The sequence below is a fragment of the Anolis carolinensis genome, unplaced genomic scaffold, assembly GCF_035594765.1.
Source record: "Anolis carolinensis isolate JA03-04 unplaced genomic scaffold, rAnoCar3.1.pri scaffold_12, whole genome shotgun sequence".
Classification (NCBI taxonomy): Eukaryota; Metazoa; Chordata; class Lepidosauria; order Squamata; family Dactyloidae; genus Anolis; species Anolis carolinensis.
In genome coordinates, this window is record NW_026943823.1 from 8,166,154 (window position 1) to 8,193,515 (window position 27,362).

The 27,362-nt window shown below is 41.5% G+C and overlaps 1 protein-coding gene across 4 annotated transcripts in view; it reads left to right on the forward strand.

The window, feature by feature from the left end:
- Positions 1-27,362, forward strand: part of nhsl2 (NHS like 2) — a 119,817-nt gene that overhangs the window by 73,624 nt on the left and 18,831 nt on the right. For all 4 annotated transcript variants that reach the window (XM_062963943.1, XM_062963945.1, XM_062963944.1 and 1 more), the window contains exons 2-5: positions 16,802-16,948; positions 20,202-20,338; positions 22,860-23,055; positions 26,227-26,358. In XM_062963943.1, the coding sequence (XP_062820013.1) occupies positions 16,802-16,948; positions 20,202-20,338; positions 22,860-23,055; positions 26,227-26,358 (612 nt within the window). The remainder of the gene's footprint in view (positions 1-16,801; positions 16,949-20,201; positions 20,339-22,859; positions 23,056-26,226; positions 26,359-27,362) is intronic.

Sequence of the window (27,362 nt, forward strand, 5' to 3'; positions counted from 1 at the left end):
TCTTTACTGAAAGCAATATCTGGCAGTGAAATAGACTATCTTGGAAATTGATGGACTCTTCTTCTTTGGAAGTCTTTAAATAGAGGTTGAATGATCATCTGTCAGGAGGGCTTAGTTATGAATGGCAGGGGGTTGGACTAGATGACCCTTCCAAGTCTTTGTCCGACGCTGTCCGTAGACACTTCCAAGGTCATTTGGCCATAGGCATGACTGCATGGAGCACTATTATCTTCCCGCTGGAGCAGTACCTATTGATCTATTCACATTTGCATGTTTTCAAACTGCTAGGTTGGCAGAAGCTGGGGCTAACAGTGAGAGCTCACCCTTCTCCCCAGATTCGAACTGCCAACCTTTTGGTCAGCAAGTTTGGCAGCTCAGCAGTTTAACCCACTGCGCCACCGGAGGCTCAGTTTGAGTGTAATGCATGTTTATTTGACTAAACTTTCTGACCAAAATGAGAACTTTCCTGGATTCTTATGAAAGGAAAGTTGCATGAGCCTTCGATAAATTTTGGAAACTGAAACATTAGATATACAGTAGAGTCTCACTTATCCAAGCTAAATGGGCCGGCAGAAGCTTGGATAAGCAAATATCTAGGATAATAAGGAGGGATTAAGCAAAAGCCTTTTAAACATCAAATTAGGTTATGATTTTACAAATTAAGCACCAAAACATCATGTTATACAAAAAAATTGACAGAAAAAGTAGTTCAATACAAAGTAATGTTATGTTGTAATTACTGTATTTACGAATTTAACACCAAAATATCATGATATATTTAAAACATTGACTACAAAAATGGCTTGGATAATCCAGAGTCTTGGGTAAGCGAGGCTTGGATAAGTGAGACTCTACTGTACATTAAAACTAAACAATATACAAAATTAAAACGAATAGAGCATAGTGCGTATGTCGTTATAACATTATTGGAATTGGTTATAACATTATATTTTTTATTACAGTAGAGTCTCACTTATCCAACACTCGTTTATCCAACGTTCTGGATTATCCAACGCATTTTGTAGTCAATAGTTTCAATACATCGTGATATTTTGGTGCTAAATTCATAAACACAGTAATTACTACATAGCATTACTGCGTATTGAACTACTTTTTCTGTTAAATTTGTTGTATAACATGATGTTTTGGTGTTTAATTTGTAAAATCATAACCTAATTTGATGTTTAATAGGCTTTTCCTTAATCCGTCCTTATTATCCAGAATATTCACTTATCTAAGGTTCTGCCGGCCCATTTAGCTTGGATAAGTGAGACTCTACTGTAGTATTATCATTATGCTTCACTGCTGAAATCAAATATGTTCTCATTAGACATGACTTGGTCCTTGAGTCAAAATCTATGTGCAGCTTGGACCTAGAAATGGCTAGAAATATCCTCTCAGATTAAAAAAATAGTTTATATTTGCATTTGTCACTTTCCCCTGCAAACACTGAGGACAACCAATCAAAAACTAATTAAATGGCCTTTATTTATTTATTTACATTACTTTTACCCCGCCTTTCTCTCTGAGGAGACTCAAAGCGGCTTACAGTAAATAGGCAAAAATTCAATGCCTAAAAACAATGTAAAAACAACAATTCATATAAAACAATCTACAAAACAACAGTTCATATAAAACAGATACCATTACAAAATAAAAACACATTATATAAAATTTTAAGAATGTCCAAGATTAAAATCCATTCATCCAGAATCCTCAAGTCTTCTTCGTATAGGTCATGTAAAGTCCACCTTTCAAGCTTCACATCCTGGCCTGGGGGAATTCTTTGTTCAGAGTTGTTAGCTGCCCCTGATTGACTTATGTCTGGATTTTTCTGTTTTCAGAGTGTTGCTCCTTATTTACTGTTCTGATTTTGGAGTTTTTTAATACTGGTAGTCAGATTTTGTTCATGTTCATGGTTTCCTCCTTTCTGTTCTAATTGTCCACATCAGGGGTCCTCAAACTTTTTAAGCCGAGGGCCGGTCCACAATCCTTCAGACTGTTGAGGGGCCGGATTATCATTTGAAAAAAATGCCAACAAATTCCGATGCATACTGCATTTGTCTTATTTGTAGTGCAAAAACAACAACAATGAAAGAACAATACAATATTTAAAAATAAAAACAATTTTAACCAACATATATTTATCAGGATTTCAATGAGAAGTGTGGTCCTGCTTCTGGCCAATGAGATAGTCAAGTTAATTAGGGTTGTTGTTGTTGTTGTTGTTGTTGTTGTTGTTGTTGTGTGCCTTCAAGTCATTTCAGATTTTGGGTGAGCCTAAGTCTAAAATGTATTTATTATTTATTTACTGCATTTATTTACTACATTTGTATCACACCCTTCTCACCCCAAAGGGGATTCAGAGTGGCTTACAAATTATATGCACATACAATATATTATATTATTAGCATAGCACAATATTAGCATTATATATTACTATATTGAACTATACCACTATACTGTAATATTATTAGTAACATTATATGTAATATAGAATATATAATTAATATTATTATATGGTATTATTATTAGTGTTATATTGTATTACATTATAATGTTATTATCAACATTATATGTATATACAATATATTATAAAACTGAGGGCGGGGGCCAGGTAAATGACCTCGGAGGGCCGCATCCGGCCCCCGGGCCTTAGTTTGGGGACCCCTGGTCCACATGCTTGTGGATTTCAGTGGCTTCTCTGTGTAGCCTGACATGGTGGTTGTTGGAGTGGTCCAGCATTTCTGTGTTCTCAAATAATAGACTGTGACCAGGTTGGTTCATCAAGTGTTCTGCTACGGCTGATTTCTCTGGTTGAGTGAGTCTGCAGTGCCTTTCATGTTCTTTGACTTGTGTTTGGGCAATGCTGTGTTTGGTGGTCCCTCTGTAGACTTGTCCACAGCTGCATGGGATACGGTAGACTCCTGCAGAGGTGAGAGGGTCCCTCTTGTCCTTTGCTGAACTGAGCATTTGTTTGATTTTCTTGGTGGGTCTGTAGATAGTTGTGTATGAAAACGACTCACTATTGTAGGGAAATGGAGTGTCATGGCTTGTATTTACCTGTGTATAAGCTCCAATAGGGTTGCCACCGCTTTCCCCATCCTCACAGCTGCCTGACAGATGGACCAATTCAGAAAGGGAAGTCTTCTGGAGCATGGAGATGCAAGGATGGGGAGAACTTAATGTGCCGAATGAGTGTGGAGGTGGCACCTTCTCACCCGGAGCCAGATTGCTCCTTCCTCCTTCCCTCCGCCTCCTGTCATGCCATCCTCATTAAAGCTGCTCCTCTCCTCCTTCCCCTTCCTCCTCGTACCTCTGTCACCGCCTGCCCTGCGAGGTTGAACTTCGCTGCCTGTATCTCATTAATTTTGAGATTCTTAACACCTGCTATGGACAAGACATTCTGTATCCATGGATACAGCAATGTTCCCTTCTTGTTGCAGCGACAAGAATATCCATCTCGAGTTGACAGGCTTTGTATAGTTGTTTGCCAAGACAGAGTTCATCTTCTGCAAAGTTGTGTGCCTTCAAGTTGTTTCCGACTCATGTTGACCCTATCGTTTTCTGGAGCTGAGAGCGTGTGACTCAGTCGGTTTCCATGCTGGAGGAGGGATTCGAACCCTGGCCTCTAAAGTTAATGCTCAAACTACTATACCACACTGGCGCTCTATCCAAAGTTTACAGTGGCGCCTATAAAGGAGGACAAGTGACAAGTGGAGTGCCGCAGGGCTCCGTCCTGGGCCCGGTTCTGTTCAACATCTTTATTAACGACTTAGACGAAGGGTTAGAAGGCACGATCATCAAGTTTGCAGACGACACCAAACTGGGAGGGATAGCTAACACTCCAGAAGACAGGAGCAGAATTCAAAACGATCTTGACAGACTAGAGATATGGGCCAAAACTAACAAAATGAAGTTCAACAGGGACAAATGCAAGATACTTCACTTCGGCAGAAAAAATGGAAATCAAAGATACAGAATGGGGGACGCCTGGCTTGACAGCAGTGTGTGCGAAAAAGACCTTGGAGTCCTCGTGGACAACAAGTTAAACATGAGCCAACAATGTGATGCGGCAGCTAAAAAAGCCAATGGGATTCTGTCCTGCATCAATAGGGGAATAGCGTCTAGATCCAGGGAAGTTATGCTCCTCTCTATTCTGCCTTGGTCAGACCACACCTGGAATATTGTGTCCAATTTTGGGCACCGCAGTTGAAGGGAGATGTTGACAAGCTGGAAAGCGTCCAGAGGAGGGCGACTAAAATGATTAAGGGTCTGGAGAACAAGCCCTATGAGGAGCGGCTTAAAGAGCTGGGCATGTTTAGCCTGCAGAAGAGAAGGCTGAGAGGAGACATGATAGCCATGTACAAATACGTGAAGGGAAGTCATAGGGAAGAGGGAGCAAGCTTGTTTTCTGCTGCCCTGCAGACTAGGACACGGAACAATGGCTTCAAACTACAGGAAAGGAAGGAGATTCCACCTGAACATCAGGAAGAACTTCCTCACTGTGAGAAGGGCTGTTCGACAGTGGAACTCTCTCCCCAGGGCCGTGGTGGAGGCTCCTTCCTTGGAGGCTTTTAAGCAGAGGCTGGATGGCCATCTGTCGGGGGTGCTTTGAATGCGATTTCCTGCTTCTTAGCAGGGGGTTGGACTAGATGGCCCATGTGGTCTCTTCCAACTCTACTATTCTATGATTCTATGATTCTATGACAATGGGAAGAAATGTTCAGTGTGTTGTCGAAGGCTTTCATGGCCGGAATCATGGGGTTGTTGTGAGTTTTTCGGGCAGTGTGGTGATGTTCCAGAAGCATTTTCTGTTGACGTTTCACCTGCATCTGTGGCAGGCATCCTCAGAAGTTTGTTGGAAATGAGGCAAGTGGAGTGTACCCTGTTTCCCCGAAAATAAGACAGTGTCTTATATTAATTTTTGCTCCCAAAGATGCGCTAGGTCTTATTTTCAGGGGATGTCTTATTTTTCCAAAAAGACGAATTCACATTTATGGTTGAATTTTTAAAAATGAAAATTTATTATCTACTGTAAGGTAGTTGTCATCACAAAATAGCATAACCAAACTGTGAATCCTTTCAAGAATTTCTATATTATATTTTATTGCTATACTGTTTTAAAATTACTGTTTTAAATTTCCGTTTGTATGTAAATTTATGTTGTTGTTGGGCTTGTCCCTGTGTAAGCTGCCCTGAGTCCCTTCTGGGAGATGGAGGTGGGATACAAGAATAAAGTTATTATATTATTATTATTATTATTATTATTATTATTATTATTATTTCTTGTTACTACCTTTATTTACATGTACAACAATCTATAGTATGTACATTTACCGATCCTGCATGCTTCCAAACAAAAACTTTACTAGGTCTTACTTTTGAGGGAGGCCTTATATTTAGCAGTTCAGCAAACCCTCTACTAGGTCTTATTTTCTGGGGATGTCTTATTTTCAGGGAAACAGGGTGTGTGTGTGTGTGTGTATATATATATAATTTATTTATTTATTTCAATTATTTATACCCCACCCTTCTCACCCAAGGGGACTCAGGGCGGCTTACAAGGGCCAATTGATGCCGTTACACTGATATACAATGAACTAAAACATTAAAACAGTTAAAACAGTCATAAAATACAATATACAAAGTTTAAAACAATGCAAAGTGCTTATGCCATTCATCTACAAGACCTTATACAAGAGCTGGAATTCAGACCGTGTCGAAGCCAACACATGCTTATTCTTCAAATGCCTGCGTACATAGTCAGGTCTTCAGTTTTTTATCTGTGGAATGTCTTGGGTGGGAGAAAGAACCCGTGTCTGTTTGAAGCAAGTGTGAATGTTGCAATTGGCAAGCTTGACTGGCATTGGGTAGCCTTGCTAGTTAACACCTCCCAAACAAAGGAAGCCTCCAGGCCACAACATCCAGGCCACCTCTATGCAAATACCCTCACTGATTGACTTTGCAGCTGTAAGGCTACTCAATGGTAATCAAGCTTGCTAATTGCAACTTTCACATATGCTTCAAACAGAGAAGGGTTCTTTCTCCCACCCTGGACACGACACAGATATATATATATATACACCCCACTTGCCTCATTTATAACAGACCTCTGAAGATGCTTTCCACAGATACAGGTGAAACGTCAGGATGCTCCTGGAACATGGCCATACAGCCGAAAACACTCACAACAATTCCAGTGGAAAGAAAGCTAGTCTTATCTCTCATTCCTCACATTTTAGACTGCAGCTTTTAGACTGTCCCAACCAGAACGATCAAAGAAAGTCTAACATAGTAATAGCCCTGCGCATCACTGTAACACTGGCGAGTACACTTTTTGGTGTCTAAGACCTAGTCAGGGGGTGCTGTGGTTTTTAACCATTTTGATGGATTTTAACTGTGAATTTTTTAATTCTGCTTGTGTTTAATTCTATTTTAATGTTTGCATTTTTGTATCTTTTAAATGGTATATTTATGTTTTTGTGTCAAGTCACTTTGAGTCCCCTTTGGGGAGATAAAGGTAAAGGTTTCCCCTGACGTTAAGTCCAGTTGTGTCCGACTCTGGGGGTTGGTGCTCATCTCCATTTCTAAGCCGAAGAGCCGGCGTTGTCCGTAGACACCTCCAAGGTCATGTGGCCGGCATGACTGCATGGAGTGCCGTTACCTTCCCACCGGAGCAGTGGCGCAAGCTGGTGAGCTGACAGCTGCAGCCAGCTGAGACCAATCACTCTGACCAAGAGGTCATGAGTTCGAGGCCAGCTCGGAGCTGTGTTTGTCTTTGTCTTTGTTCTATGTCAAGGCATTGAATGTTTGCCTTATATGTGTAATGTGATCCGCCCTGAGTCCCCTTTGGGGTGAGAAGGGCGGAATATAAATACTGTAAATAAATAAAATAAATAAATATTGATCTACTCACATTGGCATGTTTTCAAACTGCTAGGTTGGCAGGAGCTGGAGCTAACAGCGGGCGCTCACTCTGCTCCCGGGATTTGAACTTGGGACCTTTCGGTCTGCAAGTTCAGCAGCTCAGTGCTTTAACACACTGAGCCACCGGGAGATAAAACAGGGTATAAATAAATATAGTAATCATAATTTTGGTGATTTAAACGTTAGCCCCATTCCTGGGTATATTTGACCTGCTGTTTCCAAAATAGCCCCAATTTCCCCCTATCAGCTCTAGTTTTTTTGAGATACAGAACATATGTCATCTACTAGTTGCCATCTGCTCGCCCACAGAAAACCATGATAGCCATATCAAAAAACTAGAGCTGATGCAGTCCATCTAATACAATTTTCGGAACCAGTGCCACAAATAACTCCAGGAAGAGGCAATTTGAGTGCTCTACGGCTATGCTCCCTAATGCCTCTGGCATTATTACACAAGCTGTTCTTTGAGGAACGTTGCCTTATTTCGAATGCCTGTTTCATCTCTAAATATACCATATGCCTTTGAGGGACGCTGACATTCACAGCAACATCTTTTGACAAGGATGGACATGGATATTTTATGTTTAATGTGCAATAGCTTCTTCCAAGTTGGAGCCATCAGGACATGCTGGACTGCAACACCGATCATCTACTGACAGCAATGTTGGCTGAAGATGATGGGTTTTTTAGTTTCGCAGAGTTTTTGTATATGGTTTGCTTACCAAAGCACAGGTGAAGATGTGCTATTTCAGGCAAAATTTGTCAGAGTAATTTACGCAGCGCAGCAGTAGTTGGATGGAATCAGTGGAACGCAGAACGAAGAGACACCCAGAGACGTTGGTAAAACTATATACAAAGTTTTACTAACTTCAGTAATAATCAAGACAAACAGACTTGCAGACAATAGACACAGGACTCTCACTCTAGGCAGACAGAACAGAACTGATCTGATGCAATCGGCAATGCACACACACTTGTGTCTGGACACTCCCCAGTTCCAGCCACACATCAAGGTCATTACAGCTTCTTAGCAATTAACTCTTTCTAGACCATAGCACACTCTGGATGATGCAATCAGTATGCAATACTGGCAAGACACAAATTTCATTTAAACACTACCAATACACAAATCCTACATTAACAATTCCTCCTCTTTAAATGTAATTTTGTCTTCACCTAAACACATATGAATCAACTTATTGTACATTCATTACATCTCATGGTTTTTCATACTGAATGTCTTATAACATCCCACATTAACAAAATTTAGGGGTCTGGACGCACAAATGTTTTGAAAGGCACTGGCTTCCAACCGCACAGGTGAATCCATTGGTGCCATGGGTTGTGCAGAGTGAGATGCTTAGCTTCAGTTTTGGACCTGGGCGGCGTGTGGGGACACGGAGCATCCAGTCTCTGCTCCTGCATCCCTCCCTCTGTTGGCATGGCAACGAGTCAAATTATTTAAAGAGGGGGGAGATAAAGCCTCCCATTATGTCGGGTTGCTGTGGCAACCTGAATTCAAACAGCAAGTGGGCGCAGGAGGCATAAGAACATTTCCTTCTGGGCTGCAAGTTCGTGGAAGCCTCACCGTCCCGGTAGCCTTTCTGTGTGGGAATGCAATGGGGGGACAAAGGGGATCCAAGACAAGAGGGGGGACATAGAATCATTTCAGAACAGTCCCTATTGTTGGGATGCTTGGTACTTGAAATGCCATGATGCTTTTGACATCTGCGTGCCAAGCGAATGGGCATTGCTTCATGACCAGCAGAGCATGAAGTCAGTATTTGCAGGGTCTCCAAAACCTTGGGATTGTTTAATGACCAGGGACACGGATGTCTTCTGCAACCTGCTCCTGTTGTTTGGAGGTGAATCCTTCTCAGTCTGGTTTTTTGCTATGGATCTGGTTTTTTGCTTGGGCTGGTTAGCCAGCCTGACCGTTTGAAAATGAAGCAGAACAGAGCAGAGTAACGGGCGTTGAACTCATTGGAGGGAAGGCATAATCTAACATTCTGTTTATTTGTGTCCCAACTCACAAAGGAATCCTGAAATTAATAATCAATTAAAACAATACCGAGATAAAATATTTCCAAACACATAAAAATGCTCCTTTCAAGGGCCGCCCCATGTTAAGCACATTACAGTAGTCTAATCAGGAGGGAAGTAAAGCATGAGCTCTGCCTTCCCCAAGAAAGCTGGCGATACAGCCAAAAAGGCTCTTTATTTATTTATTTATTTATTTACAGTATTTATATTCCGCCCTTCTTTCTCACCCCGAAGGGGACTCAGGGCGGATTGCAATGAACACATATATGGCAAACATTCAATGCCAACAGACAAACAACATACATTAGACAGACTCAGAGGCATTTTTAACATTTTTCCAGCTTCACGATTCTGGCCACAGGGGGAGCTATTGCTTCACCGTCCAGTAGTGGCTGTACTTCCTCATTCCTTTCCTGGTGTTTTGCTGGCAGTTTTATGGTGTTGTAAATTAGCCTCCCGCATAAAGCGTAGCCTAATTTCCCTACTTGAAAGGTGCTATTAATGGTCGGAGGCTTAACCCGACCCGGGCTTTGAACTCATGACCTCTTGGTAAGTAGTGATTTATAGCAGCTGGTTACTAGCCAGCTGCGCCACAGCCCGGCCCCGGCTCTTCTGACCAACCTGGCTTTCCAGGAGCAGTTCTGGTTCCAAGAGCATCCCAGACTACAAATTTGGTCTTTCAGAAGGGGAGCAACAAAATGAAGTTCAACAGGGACAAATGCAAGATACTTCACTTCGGCAGAAAAAATGGAAATCAAAGATACAGAATGGGGGACGCCTGGCTTGACAGCAGTGTGTGCGAAAAAGACCTTGGAGTCCTCGTGGACAACAAGTTAAACATGAGCCAACAATGTGATGCGGCTGCTAAAAAAGCCAATGGGATTCTGGCCTCATCAATAGGGGAATAGCGTCTAGATCCAGGGAAGTTATGCTCCCCTCTATTCTGCCTTGGTCAGACCACACCCGGAATACTGTGTCCAATTTTGGGCACCGCAGATGAAGGGAGATGTTGACAAGCTGGAAAGCGTCCAGAGGAGGGCGACTAAAATGATTAAGGGTCTGGAGAACAAGCCCTATGAGGAGCGGCTTAAAGAGCTGGGCATGTTTAGCCTGCAGAAGAGAAGGCTGAGAGGAGACATGATAGCCATGTACAAATATGTGAGGGGAAGTCATAGGGAGGAGGGAGCAAGCTTGTTTTCTGCTGCCCTGCAGACTAGGACACGGAACAAGGGCTTCAAACTACAGGAAAGGAGATTCCACCTGAACATCAGGAAGAACTTCCTCACTGTGAGAGCTGTTCGACAGTGGAACTCTCTCCCCGGGGCCGTGGTGGAGGCTCCTTCCTTGGAGGCTTTTAAGCAGAGGCTGGATGGCCATCTGTCGGGGGTGCTTTGAATGCGATTTCCTGCTTCTTAGCAGGGGGTTGGACTAGATGGCCCATGTGGTCTCTTCCAACTCTACTATTCTATGATTCTATGATTCTAAAATAGGCAATAATTCCAATTCCAGGTTGGTTTTCTCTTGACCAGCAGTATTTTTAAAATCTTGTCCAGATTAAGCCTGAGTATGTTCACCCCAGCAAGTCCTTGATTAAACCCAGAGAACAGTTCAATACAACTACAGCCTCCTTATTAGGTATATTTTAGTGTTTTTAGTAATGTTGTAACCTGCCTCGAGCCATAAGGAAAGATGGGTAAGAAACAAAATAATAATAATAATAATAACAACAACAACAACAACAACAACAACGGGTGCCATGCCAAAAGATCTCAGCCAGCATTTGGAAACAATAGACATTGACAAAATTACGATCTGCCAGCTGCAAAAGGCCAGCCTACTGGGATCTGCGTGCATCATCCGAAAATACATCACACAGTCCTAGACACTTGGGAAGTGTTCGACTTGTGATTTTGTGATATGAAATCCAGCATATCTATCTTGTTTGCTGTGTCATAATAAAATAATAATAACAACAACAATAACAGCAACAACAATAACAACATTGGATCATTGGTGTTGCCATCCCAGGTGACAGTCGCATTGATGAAAAACAACAGGAAAAACTCAGCCACTATCAGGACCTCAAGATTGAACTTCAAAGACTCTGGCAGAAACCAGTGCAGGTGGTCCCGGTGGTGATCGGCACACTGGGTGCCGTGCCAAAAGATCTCAGCCGGCATTTGGGAACAATAGACATTGACAAAATCACAATCTGCCAACTGCAAAAGGCCACCCTACTGGGATCTGCACGCATCATCCGAAAATACATCACACAGTCCTAGACACTTGGGAAGTCTTCGACTTGTGATTTTGTGATACGAAATCCAGCATATTTATCTTGTTTGCTGTGTCATAATAAAATAATAATAATAATAATAATAATAATAATAATAATAATTATATTGAACACCTAATAAAATAAGTTTGCCTAAGGTGGTGCCTCCGGAGGCTCAGTGTTTTAAAGTGCTGAGCTGCTGAACTTGCAGACCAAAAGATCCCAGGTTCAAATCCGGGGAGCAGAGTGAGCACCCGCTGTTAGCTCCAGGTTCTGCCAAAGTAGCAGTTCGGAAACATGCAAATTTGAGTAGATCAATAGGTACCGCTCTAGTGGGAAGGTAACGGCGCTCCATGCAGTCATGCCCATGGCCACATGACCTTGGAGGTGTCTACGGACAACGCAGGCTCTTCGGCTTAGAAATGGAGATGAGCACCAACCCGCAGAGTCGGACACGACTGGACTTAACATCAGGGGAAACATTTACCCTTTACTACAAGCATGGGCTTGGGAATTGTGTGTGTTGACCATTTTCTTGTCCCTCTAGTCTCTAATGTGGTGCAATCTTGCAGGATGTTCTAAGGCAATGTGAAGTTCACTCTGCCTGTTTGGTTCCTGCAAAAAAAGCCCAGATGCTGGGATGCTGGTGGATATTGCTCCATGTCAGCCCCAATCCTATCCGTGTCCCATTGGAATAAGTCTCCCAAAGTCATGAATTTGGCTGGGCATGTTCCTGAGCTCAGCAGGGAGAAATCTTCCACAGTTGCGGAGTCAGCCATTTCTCCCCGCCTTGTTCCTGGGCCATATCTTCACGAGAAACAGGCAGGAAACGGTTTGCAACCGGAAATCCTCTTTTGCCATCGGAGCCGTTTTTCGCTGAAGCTTTCTTTTGGGTCCCTTTGCTGCAGAAACCGCCTGAGCGAGGGAATGTAAAAACAAAGGAGACCGAGATACTTTCTTCTTCAAACTTTTCTGTGATGGTCCCTGTAGCTCAGTGACGATTTGCAGGATCTGCATGCAAAGCATTCCTAGTTTAATACAGTGCAGTCTCACTTATCCAACGTTCTGGATTATCCAACGTATTTTTGTAGTCAATGTTTTCAATATATCATGATATTTTGGTGCTAAATTCGTAAATACAGTAATTACTACATAGCATTAATGTGTAATGAACGACTTTTTCTGTCAAATTTGTTGTATAACATGATGTCTTGGTGCTTAATTTGTAAAATCATCACCTAATTTGATGTTTAATAGGCTTTTTCTTAATCTCTCCTTATTATCCAACATATTCACTTATCCAACATTCTGCCAGCCCATTTATGTTGGATAAGTGAGACTCTACTGTACTTGCTTTAAGTGAGCAGCATCCAAATCGGATGCAAACGTGCCAGACTTCGGAAAAAGTTACAGTTCCCAACATCCAGTTGCCCTCATAGAATCATGGAAAAGACCCCAAGGGCCATCTAGTCCAACCTCATCCTGTCATGCAGGAATCAAAGCACTGCCGACAGATGTCCACCCAGCCTTTATTATTTATTTATTTATTTATTTATTTACATCACTTTTACCCTGCCTTTCTCTCCGAGGAGACTCAAAGCGGCTTACAGTAAATAGGCAAAAATTCAATGCCTAAAAACAATGTAAAAACAACAATTCATATAAAACAATCTACAAAACAAAAGTTCATATAAAACAGGTACCATTACAAAATAAAATCACATTATATAAAATTTTAAGAATGTCCAAGATTAAAATCCATTCATCCAGAATCCTCAAGTCTTCGTACAGGTCATGTAAAGTCCATGTTCTTATTCATTAAAAGCTTGTGTGCACAGCCATGTCTTTAAGGCTTTCCTGAAGCCTAGGAGAGTTGGTATCTGCCGTATGTTGCTGGGGAGGGTGTTCCACAGCCGAGGAGCCACCACCGAGAAGGCCCTGTCCCTCGTTCCCACCAGCCTTACCTGCGAGGCTGGTGGACCGAGAGCAGGGCCTCCCCCGATGATCTAAGACTTCTAGAAGGCTCATAGGGGGAGATACATTCGGACAGGTAAGATGGGCCAGAACCATTTAGGGCTTTGTAGGTCAAAACCAGCACTTTGAATTGGGCTCGGTAGCATATCGGCAGCCAGTGCTTCAAACCTTCCAAACTAGGAGTCACTATCACAGTCCCAAGGCAGAATATTTGACTGCTGAACAGCTTTGACCTTCAGAGTTTCCTAATGTTTGTGTGGAATCTTTTTTTCCCTGCAGTTTGTTGTATCCTAGTCTTCATGCATGATCCTTTCCAATATTGAAACATGGTTCTCATGTCTCTCTTCAGTCTTCTGTCCTCCAAGCTAAACGTTCCTAGCTTCCCCAGTCATTCCGCACTGGGTTTGGCTTCCAAACCTTTGACCGTTTTGGTCACCCTTCTCTGGACACATTCCAGCTTGTCAATATCCTTCTCGAATTGCTTTGCTCAGAACTGGACACAATGTTCTCTCAGGTGAGGTTCGACCAAAGCAGAATAGCAGCAGGATTATGATTTCCCTCAAAATAAAAGCAGAGCAAGGTTTTGTTCAAAAAATGCAGATGGCAAATGCTGCGTTAGAAGTATTCTCCCACTTACTTCTTCCCCCTGTGAAGCAGATGCTGCGTTCAGCTATTCTTACCAGCGATAACCTTCTTTTCTAAGGAACTATCAAACACATCTTGCAAAAACAAGTCAGAATCAGCTAACATTTGCAAATAATCCCCAGGACGCAGGATGTAAAACCAGCATAAAAAATGAGATGACGGCTTTCGTACTGCGTATGTGTCTCTCGAAACAGTTTTCACCAATCTGGTGCCTTTCAGTCTTTACTTCCTTGTACTTTATCTCCCACCAGTTCCAGGAGAAAAGTGTCTGGGGCCTCTTCCACACAGCTGAACTAGATTATATGGCAGTGTGGACTCGGATAATGCAGATCAAGTTGATTATCTGCCTTGATATTCTGGATTATATGGCTGTGTGGAAGGGCCCTGGAAGGAAATCTGGTTGGGGAAATGTACTCCCCAAATCTCCAAAAATCAAACCTTAATTTTGCCATTGTATGTAATAGAACAGAGACAAGACAAACATAGGCTCCGAGCGGGCCTCGAACTCATGACCTCCTGGTCAGAGTGATTCATTGCAGCTGGTTGCAGCTGGCTTGCTCTCCAGCCTGCGCCACAGCCCGGGCCTCTGCGTGTCTGTCTCTGTCTCTATGTTTATATGGCATTGAATGTTTGCCATAATAATGGCCCGGGGCTGTGGCGCAGACGGGAGAGCAAACCAGTTGCAATTAACTGCAATGAATCACTGACCAGGAGGTCATAAGTTCGAGGCCTGATCGGAGCTATGTTTGTCTTGTCTTTGTTGTATGTTAAAAGGCATTGAATGTTTGCCTATATGTGTAATGTGATCCGCCCTGAGTCCCCTTCGGGGTGAGAAGGGCGGAATATAAATACTGTAAATAAATAATATGTGCACATTGTGATCCGCCCTGAGTCCCCTTCGGGGTGAGAAGGGGCGGAATATAAATACTGTAAATAAATGCATGGAGCGCTGTTACCTTCCCGCTGGATCGATACCTATTGATCTACTCACATTTGCATGTTTTCGAACTGCTAGGTTGGCAGAAGCTGGGGCTAACAGCGGGAGCTCACTCCGCTCCCCAGATTCAAACCGCCAACCTTTCGGTCAGTGACAGCAGTAGAAAGTGACAAAAGGCATGGGTACCAATGAATGTTTGCAGATGTGCTTTTCTTTCTCTGCTCATGACCTCCTGGACCCAAGAGTTTGCTTTGGAAGCAGCGCATTACCAAATGATGCCAACATGTAAATCAAGTTCATTTTCGGACATTGAATGATGCCTTCTGCTGGCAATGGGAGGAATATACAGACAGGACATGCCTGCAGAGCTGTTGGGCATTCAGTCAGCTTCCGGAGAAGGATTGCTCATGTAGACAGAAGGAAGAGTCTCCCGATCCAGGTTGAGTGGCCCTATGCTTTGGCACTCCTTGGTGCTGTGCTTCCATGCTTCACATTGCCTTCCACGCATTATATAGAGGGATGGGTTTGCATTCCATACTGGGATTAGTGGGTGAGTGTTGGGCTTGTCTGTCACACCCCTAAATAGAACATCCTCCTTCTTTTTTCCCTTTGGAGAAATGTTCTAAAAGCTGTCGCCCACTGTCATGACGGGAGTGCCATTATGCCCCAGTCGTTCTGCTGTTTGCATGGCTATTCAAGGCTCTTGGCGATGAAAGAAACCGACCAGCTAGATAGAAGGAATCTTTGATTCATGGAGAATAGTGAACAATCTGTAGGACAAGGAGAGACAGGTTGAAGGAGAGGGCAAAAGTTTAGATTGACAGTGTGACAAGGCATCCGTTGAATTCTGGTGTTAACCTGAGGGTTGTGTTCGTTCTTTCAACCTGTTGAAACACCAATCCCTCACAATTGTAAGAAGTCAGAGAACACTGTATTTTCAGCCATTACACTTAAGTTTAGAATAATAATAATAATAATAATAATAATAATAATAATTTGTGATTTTGTGATATTAAATCCAGCATATACAGTAGAGTCTCACTTATCCAACATAAACGAGCCAGCAGAATGTTAGATAAGCGAATATGTTGGATAATAAGGAGGGATTAAGGAAAAGCCTATTAAACATCAAATTAGGTTATGATTTTACAAATTAAGCACCAAAACATCATGTTATACAACAAATTTGACAGAAAAAGTAGTCCAATACGCAGTAATGCTATGTAGTAATTACTGTATTTACGAATTTAGCACCAAAATATCACGATGTATTGAAAACATTGACTACAAAAATGTGTTGGATAATCCAGAACGATGGATAAGCGAGTCTTGGATAAGTGAGACTCTACTGTAATAATAATAATAATAATAATAATAATAATAATAATAATAATAATAATAATAAATACAGGAAAATAATAAATGCAATAATAATACAGTAATAAGATCAGAGTGAAATAATAAATGTATTAATAATAATAAAAATAGAGTAAAATTAATGTAATATAGCAACAATAATAGAGAAAAATAATAAATGTAATAATACCAATAATAATAGAGAAAAATAATAAATGTACCATATATTCTCGCATACAAGCTGACCCAAATATAAGCCAACCAGGATCCTCACCCGAGTATAAGCCGAGGGGGGCTTTTTCAGTCTTAAAAAGAGGGCTGAAAAACTAGGCTTATACTCAAATACATACAGTAATTTCTCCAGCGGTGTTGGGCATAGACATCCTGTGATAATGCGACATGTCTCATTATCAGACTTGCTGTATGCAACCAAACAAATATATAATGAAATATATATTTCTTAGGGCTCCACAAGAAACGTTTGCTTCAAAAAGTGCTCTGTAGCTGAAAAGGTTTGAGAACCCCTGCTCTAGCTAGTTCGGCCATTTGATCCATCTGGAGAGCTGGAGGCTGTCCTCATTTATCTGTGCTTCAGTCCTCAACCTCTCTCCCTTTCTGTTTCCCCGTCCTTGTCTTTTCAGCCACTTCTAACTTAGATCCAGATGTGAAGAAGCCCACCCCACCGAAGCTCCTATGGCATCAACCGATCAATATCTTCTTGGCCCGGCCTGTTGGCATGGAAGAGCTGCACCACGAAGCGGAGCTCAACCTCCAGAGCATGCTCCAAGGTATTTGCAGGAACCTTTGGGACAAGATGAAAGAGTTTCCCCTTAGTAACTGAAGGATAAATGCATCCTGGTTGAGAGAAGTGCCTTTGATTATTGCTTTCCAGTGGTCAGTTTTGGGGACCACCAGGGATTTGGAGCAGATGTAATGTTTTAGCATCTATTGCTTATTTTTTTTCTTACCTTTCCCCTTATTACTGCCTATGAAAAGGGGTTGAAAGTGACTGTGACGCCTCTAAGCTGCGTGAGCACTGGAAACCAACACGGAGGCCAATAAACAATCTAATATCTTTATTAAAGCAATAAAAGAATCAAACAAAAATAAGCAGAGTATATAGTCCAGCAATAGTCCTTTTAGGAAAGGTCAAATATAATCCAGTAATATAAAGTTAAATTTCCAGTATTAGAGATCAAGTTTTTCAATCCAATAACCGAAACACACTCAAACTTCCAAGCAGTTTGAGTGGGGAATAAAGCAAGGTCTTTCAAGAGAGTTTCAGGTTCAATGTCCAAGGCAGGGAAAAACAAGGCAAGGCAAGGAAGCAAGGTAAGGCAAAGTTGGTCGTGGTGGAACTGAAGTGCAGTCCAGTCTTGACAGGGAGACGAGCCGCAACGCCCAGTCTACTCAAGAGTAGCGCTCCGTCAGGCCGCTGAGGAACGCAGGAACAAGAATCGATGTTAACTTTCCAACTGACACGTTGACACCGCGATGGCTAGCCTGTGCCCAGAACTTTTATGGGACTTCAAAATCTTCCCCAAACCAGGTGCCTGAGTTCACATTTTCCCAAGGGAAACGGACTGAAGACAACAACTTTGCCAGATGGAAGCCTCCCTGAAAACTCCCAAGGGAATCGGTTTAATTAGGATCCTCTCTCTCCGCTAATCTTGCACTTCGTCTCCAAATCTCCTTCTCAGAGTGGTGTGTTTTGAGAAACGACTTTCTATCAAAAACACTTTCCGGGGAACCAGGCTCTGTTTCAAGGGCTTTTGTAATTAGCTTTGGACCCAAACTGTCAACAGGGAACATCTGGAAGGGAACGGAATCATGCTGAGTTGGAAAAAACCCCATATCCTCTTCAGTCTGATCTATAATGGCTGCGGGGTCATGACTCATGGGTCTCTGAGACATCACAGTGACGATCTGTTCTGTTCTGCTGTGCTTTTGGTGCAGTGAGGAAATACAACAGCCATCTTTACATATCTGAAGGGGTGTCACATAGAAGAGGGAGCAAGCTTGTTTTTCTGCTGCTCCTGAGATTCGGACAGAAACCCTTGGATTCAAATCAGGAAAACAAATAACCCTCCGGCAGTGAGAGCTGTTTACCAGTGGAATCGATTGCCTCAGAGGGTGGTAGACTCTCCTGCTGTGGAAGTCTTTAAATAGAGACTGGAAGGCCATTTCTCAGGAACATTTTTCTCTGTGTATTCTTGCATCGCAGGAGATTGGACTAGGAGGCCCTTGCAATCTGTTCTAAATCGATGATTCCTGGTTCAATACTCAGCACCCATTCAAGTCCTTTTATGGTGTGTGTGGCTCTCAAAAGATGACTCTGGATGAGTTGTGGGTTGTGTTCTTCACTCTCTCTCACACACACACACTCACAAAGCAAGCTCTTCTACTTGCGCTCCAAAACCTTTCCTTCAGCAACAAAATGTAGGCACTGCAATGGGACGCAATATCTCTCCAAGGCTCCATATCGCCATATCCTGCGTCATCCCAAGCTGTGACATCTTTTCCAGTCTTCTTCCCTTGGTGACTTTAACACATTACCCTTACCTCAAAATATAGGTACTTGTAACTGTCACCATGCCTAGCAACTGTGAAATCCATAAAGGCCATTTCATTTTATATTTGTTCCATATTCTGATATATTAATGATTAAAACCAGCATTTGCTTTAAGTTTATTTATTTTATTTTTTTACAGCATTTTTACCCCACCTTTCTCATCCGAGGGGACTCAAGGCGGCTTACATACATTGGCAAAATTCAGTGCCCAAAACAATTCACTAAAAACAACACATACAAATCATATAACAATACAGAATAAAAACACATTATACACGGTTTAAAACATATGTACATTTAACTCCATTCATCCAAGATCTTCATGCGTAAATCATATCACAGAAAACCATGCTAGTCAAACTTTAAGCCAGATTGCTGTGAGTTTTCCGAGCTGTACAGCCATGTTCCAGAAGCATTCTTTTCTGACGTTTCACCCACATCTATGGCAGGCATCCTCAGAGGTTGTGAGGTCTGTTGGAAACTAGGCAAGTGAGGTTTATACATCTGTAGAAGGTCCAGGGTGGGAGAAAGAACTCTTGTCTGCTTGAATGTTGCAACTGATCACCTTGATTAACATTGAATGGCCTTGCAGCTTCAAGACCTGGCTGCTTCCTGCCAGAGGAATCCTTTGTTGGGCGGTATTAGCTGATGTCAGCTGGCTCTGAAATGCTGGACCACTCTAACAACCACCTACATAGAGAAGCCACTGAAACCCACAAACATGTGGACAATTTCAACAGAAACCATGAAAATGAACAAAATCTGGGTACCAGTATTTAAAAAAAACAGGACAGTAAATAAAGAACAAAACTAAAAAAATGGAAATTCCAGACAAGAAACAATACAGTATGCATCCACTCCTAAAATAATATGGGGTGCATACTGATATATAAACAAATTATATCCCGATGTGATAAGGTCCTCAATCTCACCAGAAAATTTACCTGCTATAATGACAATTAAAAAAAAGGTAAAGGTTTCCCCTGACATTAAGTCCAGTCATGTCTGACTCTGGGGGTTGGTGCTCATCTCCATTTCTAAGTCGAAGAGCTGGCATTGTCCACAGACACCTCCAAGGTCATGTGCCCGGCATGACTGTATGGAGCGCCATTACCTTCCCGCCAGAGCGGTACCTATTGATCTACTCACATTGTCATGTTTTCGAACTGCTAGGTTGGCAGAAGCTGGAGCTAACAGCGGGCGCTCACTCTGCTCCCGGGGTTTGAATCTGGCACCTTTCGTCCTGCAAGTTCAGCAGCTCAGTGCTTTAACACACTTCGCCACCGGGGCTCCATAATGACAATAACAACAACAATAATTACTATTATCATTTTTACTATCACTATGTCCACCTGAAAGTCCAAGTCAAGTTGGGAACTGCATTCTTTAAGAAGTAACTTTTCCAAGCTTTTATTGAGATATGTATGCAGTGTGGTGATTATAATATTTTACACTTTCCTCCTTTCCAGAGGAGCACGAAGAGCCATATGCTGAAGGCCGAGTCAGTGGGCAGACCTTCCGCTACAGCAGCCCCCTCTCTCCAGAAAGGCCCCTTGACTGCAGCCCTCGGCCCCCATCCGCCAAACGCCTTGAGTTTGTGTACATGGTAAGTCCGGATCCAGTGTTTCACAGCTTGAAGCAAATCTTACTCTTTTTTTGCAGTGTCTCCCAAGCTTCTTAGTCCAAGTGCTGGCTATTCCTTCCCCATAGCTTGAAAGGTAGCAAATTCTAGTACAATGGTGTCCAACTTCTTGTCCTGCATATGTTTTGGACTTCAGCTCCAGAATTCCTTACCATAGGACAAGCTGGGCAGGGCTTCTGGTAGTTGGAGCCCCAAACACCAACAAGATAAAAAGTTGGACACCACTGTTCTAATAATGATAATGATGATGATGATGGCATAATACTGTTGCTCAAATGATTCATTGGAACTTGTACAGGCAAGAGGTCACTATAAGTAGAAATGTAATCCAATACTATAAACTAAAAAACAGTAATTTCTATATATGCTATTGTCATAGAACATTCAATGTACAACCAAGGATGATAAAGATTCAAAATATACCAAATGCTTCAAAAAAACACGTCTCTAAACCAAAATATAATCCATGTGTTACCAACACATACATTCATAGAAAGTAAAACTCTATATTCAGAGTTTGTGAGTCCAATGACCACCAGAGTTCATGTTCCACATGGAGGACTGTATAAGTCACTGATTGTGAGTCCAGATGTAAACGTCCAAGTTAAATCACATCCTCAGCTGCTGCAGAAAGATCGCACAGACAGACTACAAGCAGAGGCATAACACCGTTGTTCAGATGATTCATTGGAACTTGTGCCACAAATACCATCTGCCTGCAACAAAGAACTGGTGGGATCCCAAGCTGGAAAAAGTTACAGAGAATGAACATGTCAAGCTACTCTGGGACTTCCGAATTCAGACAGACAGAGTTTTGGAGCACAATACTCCTGACCTCACGATCGTGCTAAAAAACAAGGTATGGATTATCAATGTTGCAGTCCCAGGTGACAACAGGATTGAGGAGAAACAACTGGAAAAGCTGACACAATATGAGGATTTAAAGATTGAATTGCAAAGACTCTGGCACAAGCCAGTCAAGGTGGTCCCAGTGGTGATGGGCAAACTGGGTGAAGTGCCTAAAGACCTTGGCCTGCACTTAAACACAATCGGCGCTGACAAAATCCCCACCTGCCAGCTGCAGAAGGCCACCTGACTGGGATCTGCATGCATTATTCGCCAATACATCACACAGTCCTAGACACTTGGGAAGTGTCCGACGTGTGATCCAATACAACAACCAGCAGAGTGTCTGCTGTGGACTCATCTTGTTGTGTTTCAAATAATAATAATGATAATAAAACTTTATTTGTATTCCACCCTATCACCCCAAGGGGGAGCAAAGGCTACACGAAGTGGGCAGAGATACTTTATTTTGACAATGTATCTCTAAGACCAAAGGGATGCTGCACATTTTGGTGCTACCCTGTTTCCCTGAAAATAAGGCATCCCCAGAAAATAAGACCTGGTAGAGGTTTTGCTGAATTGCTAAATATAAGGCCTCCCCCAAAAGTAAGACCTAGCAAAGTTTTTGTTTGGAAGCATGCAGGATCGGTAAATGTACATACCATGGATTGTTGAACATGGAAATAAAGGTAGTAACAAGAAATAATAATAATAATAACAACAACAACAACAACAATAATAACAACAGGAAAAACTCAGCCGCTATCAGGACCTCAAGATTGAACTGCAAAGACTCTGGCAGAAACCAGTGCAGGTGGTCCTGGTGGTGATGGGCACATTGGCTGCCGTGCCAAAAGATCTCAGCCGGCATTTGGAAACAATAGACACTGACAAAATTACGATCTGCCAGCTGCAAAAGGCCACCCTGCTGGGATCTGCACGCATCATCCGAAAATACATCACACAGTCCTAGACACTTGGGAAGTGTTCGACTTGTGATTTTGTGATATGAAATCCAGCATATCTATCTTGTTTGCCGTGTCATAATAATAAAAATAAAATAAAATAATAATAATAATAATAATAATAATAATAATAATAACAACTTTGTTCTTGTATCCCACCTCCATGTCCCAGAAGGGACTCAGGGCAACTTACACAGGGACAAGCAAAACAACAACGTAAATTTACATACAAACAGAAATTTAAAACAGTAATTTAAAAACAGTATAGCAATAAAATATAATATAGAAATTATTGAAAGGATTCACAGTTTGGTTATGCTGGTTTGTGATGACAGCTACTATACAGTAGATAATAAATTTTCATTTTTTAAAAATTCAACCATAAATGTGAATTCTTCTTTGTGGGAAAATAAGACATCCCCTGAAAATAAGACCTAGCACCTCTTTGGGAGCAAAAATTAATATAAGACACTGTCTTATTTTCGGGGAAACAGGACATATAGGAGTAGCAGAGCAATAGTTCTCAACCTTTGCCCCTCTAGATATTTTCAGCTTCAGTGCTCAGAATCTCTTTTCAGTGGGTGTTGAAGTCCAAAACATTTGGATGACCGAAAGTTGAGAACCATTGAGAACCATACATTTTGCTGTTTCATTGTTCCTCTGTTTCCTGACAGCCTTCAAACCAGCAAGTGAAGGAGAGCGAGTCCACCTCTCTGGGGGTCAGGCCCGTGGAACCTTCCCTTAGTTTGCCTGCGACTCCCAACAGACACACAGCCTGGGGCCGGAGCAGTGCTTTGCCTTCCTTGGACGAGAAGAAGGTGCACCAGCCGTGTTCAACCCAAGCTAACATTGTCCCCATCAACGTCTCTGGTAGGTATGGAGATCGAGCAAAGTGTTTAAGTTAGAAGGTACGTGAAGGTTGAAATCAATATGATGGTCAGGAATGGAGAAATGTGGAAAATGCACAGTAGAGCTGGAAAGTGCAGGAACTTTGTTTATCCAGTTTGCATTGAGATTCCCTTGGAGCAGCATGTGTATTTTGTCAGGTTGGATCTTCACAGATGTTTGTGGCCAACATACACACATGTTAGCCCCATCTTCTGCCAACCTAGCAGTTCGAAAACATGCAAATGTGAGTAGATCAATAGGTACCGCTCCAGCGGGAAGTTAACGGCACTCCATGCAGTCATGTCTATGGCCACATGACCTTGGAAGTCTTATTTCTTTCTCACCCTGAGTTTTAACTTAATGTTAATGTGGCCCGCCCTTGTTTTTATTCTTTCCCTGACTTTGCATTGTAATGTATATTACAGTAGAGTCTCACTTATCCAAGCTAAACGGGCCGGCAGAAGCTTGAATAAGCGAATATCTTGGATAATAAGGAGGGACTAAGGAAAAGCCTATTATACATCAAATTAGGTTGTGATTTTACAAATTAAGCACCAAAACGTCATGTTATACAACAAATTTGACAGAACAAGTAGTTCAATGCGCAGTAATGTTATGTTGTAATTGCTGTATTTACGAATTTAGCACCAAAATATCACGATATATTGAAAACATTGACTACAAAAATGGCTTGGATAATCCAGAAGCTTGGATAAGTGAGTCTTGGATGAGTGAGACTCTACTGTATTATCTATTGTATTGTTCACTGTGTTGTGATGTGTTGTTCTTTTATATTCTGTTATATTGTATTGTTCTGTGCATGGCCCCATGTAAGCCACCCCGAGTCCCCGTTGGGGAGATGGTGGCGGGGTATAAATAAAGTTTTATTACTATTATTATTATTACAGACAATTTATTTATTTATTTACAGTATTTATATTCCGTCCTTCTCACCCCGAAGGGGACTCAGGGCGGATCACATTACACATATAGGCAAACATTCAATGCCTTTTAACATAGAACAAAGACAAGACAAACAGAGGCTCCGAGCCAGGCCTCGAACTCATGACCTCCTGGTCAGAGTGATTCATTGCAGTGATTCATTGCAGCTGCTCTCCAGCCTGTGCCACAGCCCGAGCCCAATGCCGGCTCTTTGGCTTAGAAATGGAGATGAGCGCCAACCCCCAGAGTTGGACACGACTAGACTTAATGTCAGGGGAAAACCTTTACTTTACTACACATATGTCATGGTTATTGTGTGTGTGCATAAGCATGTACAGTAGAGTCTCACTTATCCAACATAAACGGGCCAGCAGAACGTTGGATAAGCGAATATGTTGGATAATAAGGAGAGATTAAGGAAAAGCCTATTAAACATTAAATTAGGTTATGATTTTACAAATTAAGCACCAAAACATCATGTTAGACAACAAATTTGAGAGAAAAAGTAGTTCAATATGCAATAATGCTATGTAGTATTTATTTATTTATTCATTTATTTATTTATTTAATACATTTATATCCCACCGTTCTCATCCCGAAGGGGACTTAGAGCGGCTTACAAATTAAATTTACATACAATATTATATTATTAGCATAGCACAATACTGACAATAAATTACCATATTGTACTACATCTATATATTGTAATATTATTAATAATATTACATGTAATATATAATTTATAATTAATATTATTATATTGCATTATTAGTATTATATTGTATTACAAAATAATATTCTTAATATTATGTGCATATACAATATATTATAATCTATATATATAAAAGGGTAATGAAATTTCGGCCTAGGACAAAACAACAAAACTACACATCCCAGAAACACTAAACTTGGCAGCACAACCCCTCATCCATGCCTCTACGTTCATACAACAAAAAGAAAAGAAAAATAAAGTCCTAATTAGAGGGAGAAGAATAATTGTTTTTATCCCATTGCTGCCAGTTAAAAGGCTAAGCTCCACCCATTTGGTCTCCTAGCAACCCACTCAGCCCAGGAGACAGGCAGAGTTATGCCTCACTTAGGCCTCCCACTGCCTATAAAATACAGATTATCAGATTTTAACTGGATTATATGGCAGTGTAGACTCAAGGCCCTTTCACACAGCTATATAAACCATTTATAATCTTATATTATCTGCTTTGAACTGGATTATCTTGACTCCACACTGCCATATAATCCACTTCAGTGTGCATTTTATACAGCTGTGTAGAAGGGGCCTCATATAATCCAGTTCTAATATAAGATTATAAATATAATATGTAATAATTACTGTGATATAATAATACAGAACAATATAATCTCTAAAATCAGGACAGTAAATAAAGAGCAACACTCTGAAAGCATAAGCCACAGCAACGCGTGGCCGGGCAAAGCTAGTATTATATATTATTGTAAATTATATTATATATGTATATATGCATGTGTGCACACACACACATAGTAATTACTGTATTTACGAATTTAGCATCAAAATATCATGATATATTGAAAACATTGACTACAAAAATGTGTTGGATAATCCAGAACGTTGGATAAGTGAGACTCTACTGTATGTGTTTGCCCATGCTCTGCCATTCTGGTTTCATCGCCATCGAATTTAATACATCAGGACAGAGGAGAATTTCCTGTGGTAGTGGTCATGGTTTCCATGTCAGCAGGGATGGCGAATCCACTCCAGGTTTTACTAAAGATTTTAAAGGAGTTTTCTAGGGTGCTAAAATATATTCCTAAATAGACCTAACACTTTGGATAGCTCTTTTACAAACCTGGAAATTAATTCAGCACTGTAGGAACATAACAGCCACATGATGCCACTGAACAAAAAAGCTCTCTGTGTGATACTAAAAGCTGGAAAATCAATGTTCTGAATCTGATAGTTTCTGATGCAAATAGTTTTTCAGGAGATGAGAGCAACATCTCCGAGAGTCAGGGCTAGAGTATCTCCTGGCCTCACAGGTTTAAATGCCTGAGTAGGGCTCAAGCTGAAGTCTCTCCTAAGAGTCAGCCCATATCATCTTAAATTCAATATTAGCCACCATTTGTCGTCTTCCATAAAGCTACGTCCTCTGTCGCTCAAATCAGGTTTTCCCACTGTCTCAATGTGATTGTTGAACATCTCTGTCTTCACTACAGGCCAGCCATTCGCCAGACACGCAAGTGCACGCCATTCTCTCTTTAACACGGAGACCGCGATGAATCCCAAGTCTTTGCTGCGACGGAGGCGGACGGTCATCGGTTTTCCTCATCTCACCATGCGAGACCAAGGTGACCAGAAGGACGGGGCTGCCAAAGAAGTCAAGGCTGCTTCGGAGCCATTGTAGAACCCAAACTTGTTGCAAACATGATTCTTAAATGCGCTTACATTTGGAAGGGCGGATTTGGTGCCTGGGGTTATTTGTAAGCATTCTGTATGGAACTCAAAAGATCAACTATTGGGAAATTTTAGGATTTTGTATGGGAGTGCAATATCCAAGTTTTGCTTTCCTAAAAATGTTGAGAATTATTGATTTTTGAAGCCTGGCAAATTGCTGTTCCAATAGATTTCAAACTACGCACGTTTCCGGGCTGCCAACACAAATGAAACAAAACAGATGAGTCACGGCAACTGCAGGAGTTTAGAAAGGACAAACAAATTGAGCTAGGGGATTTAATAATGTTTTTAAAAGCCCCAGTCATGGGTTTGCCTGGCTAAAAAGTGAGGCGAGGAAATGAGCTGGCATATAAGACCCCCTCCCGCTCGATGTCCAAAAATAAGTTTGCTCTTTTCATATTGAGTGGGAAATAATGAAGAGGGCCCTGTAATTACATTATGGTGAGTGCCATTGCAAAGCTTCTGTGGGCTGGAACCCAGATTTATCAGAATTCTTACTCCTGGTAGCCTTGTGTCCATGTTCCTTCAAATGCAGTAATACCAGCCTCTCCAGTTGTTTGCATTCAATGCACAACCTATATCTGATTTTATAGGGATATTTTTTTGAATATTTTTTATTACATCACTATTAATTTTGTTACAAAGAAAAGAAAAATCTTTACAATTCATATAATTAAGTCTTTTCCTTCCCCCAGTGTTCTACCCGTTGTGGTCCCCATCACCGGAGTCCATTTCTTTATAGTCCAACCGGAACCTCATTTCTTCTGGTGGGGGTTGATTCCCATCTTCTCTCCTCAATAAATTTCTTCTATATACTTTCAAAATCATTTGTCTTCCTTAGGCCTTTTTTGGCATTTAAATTGCACGTGAATTTATCATTTATTGCTAATTTCCAAAT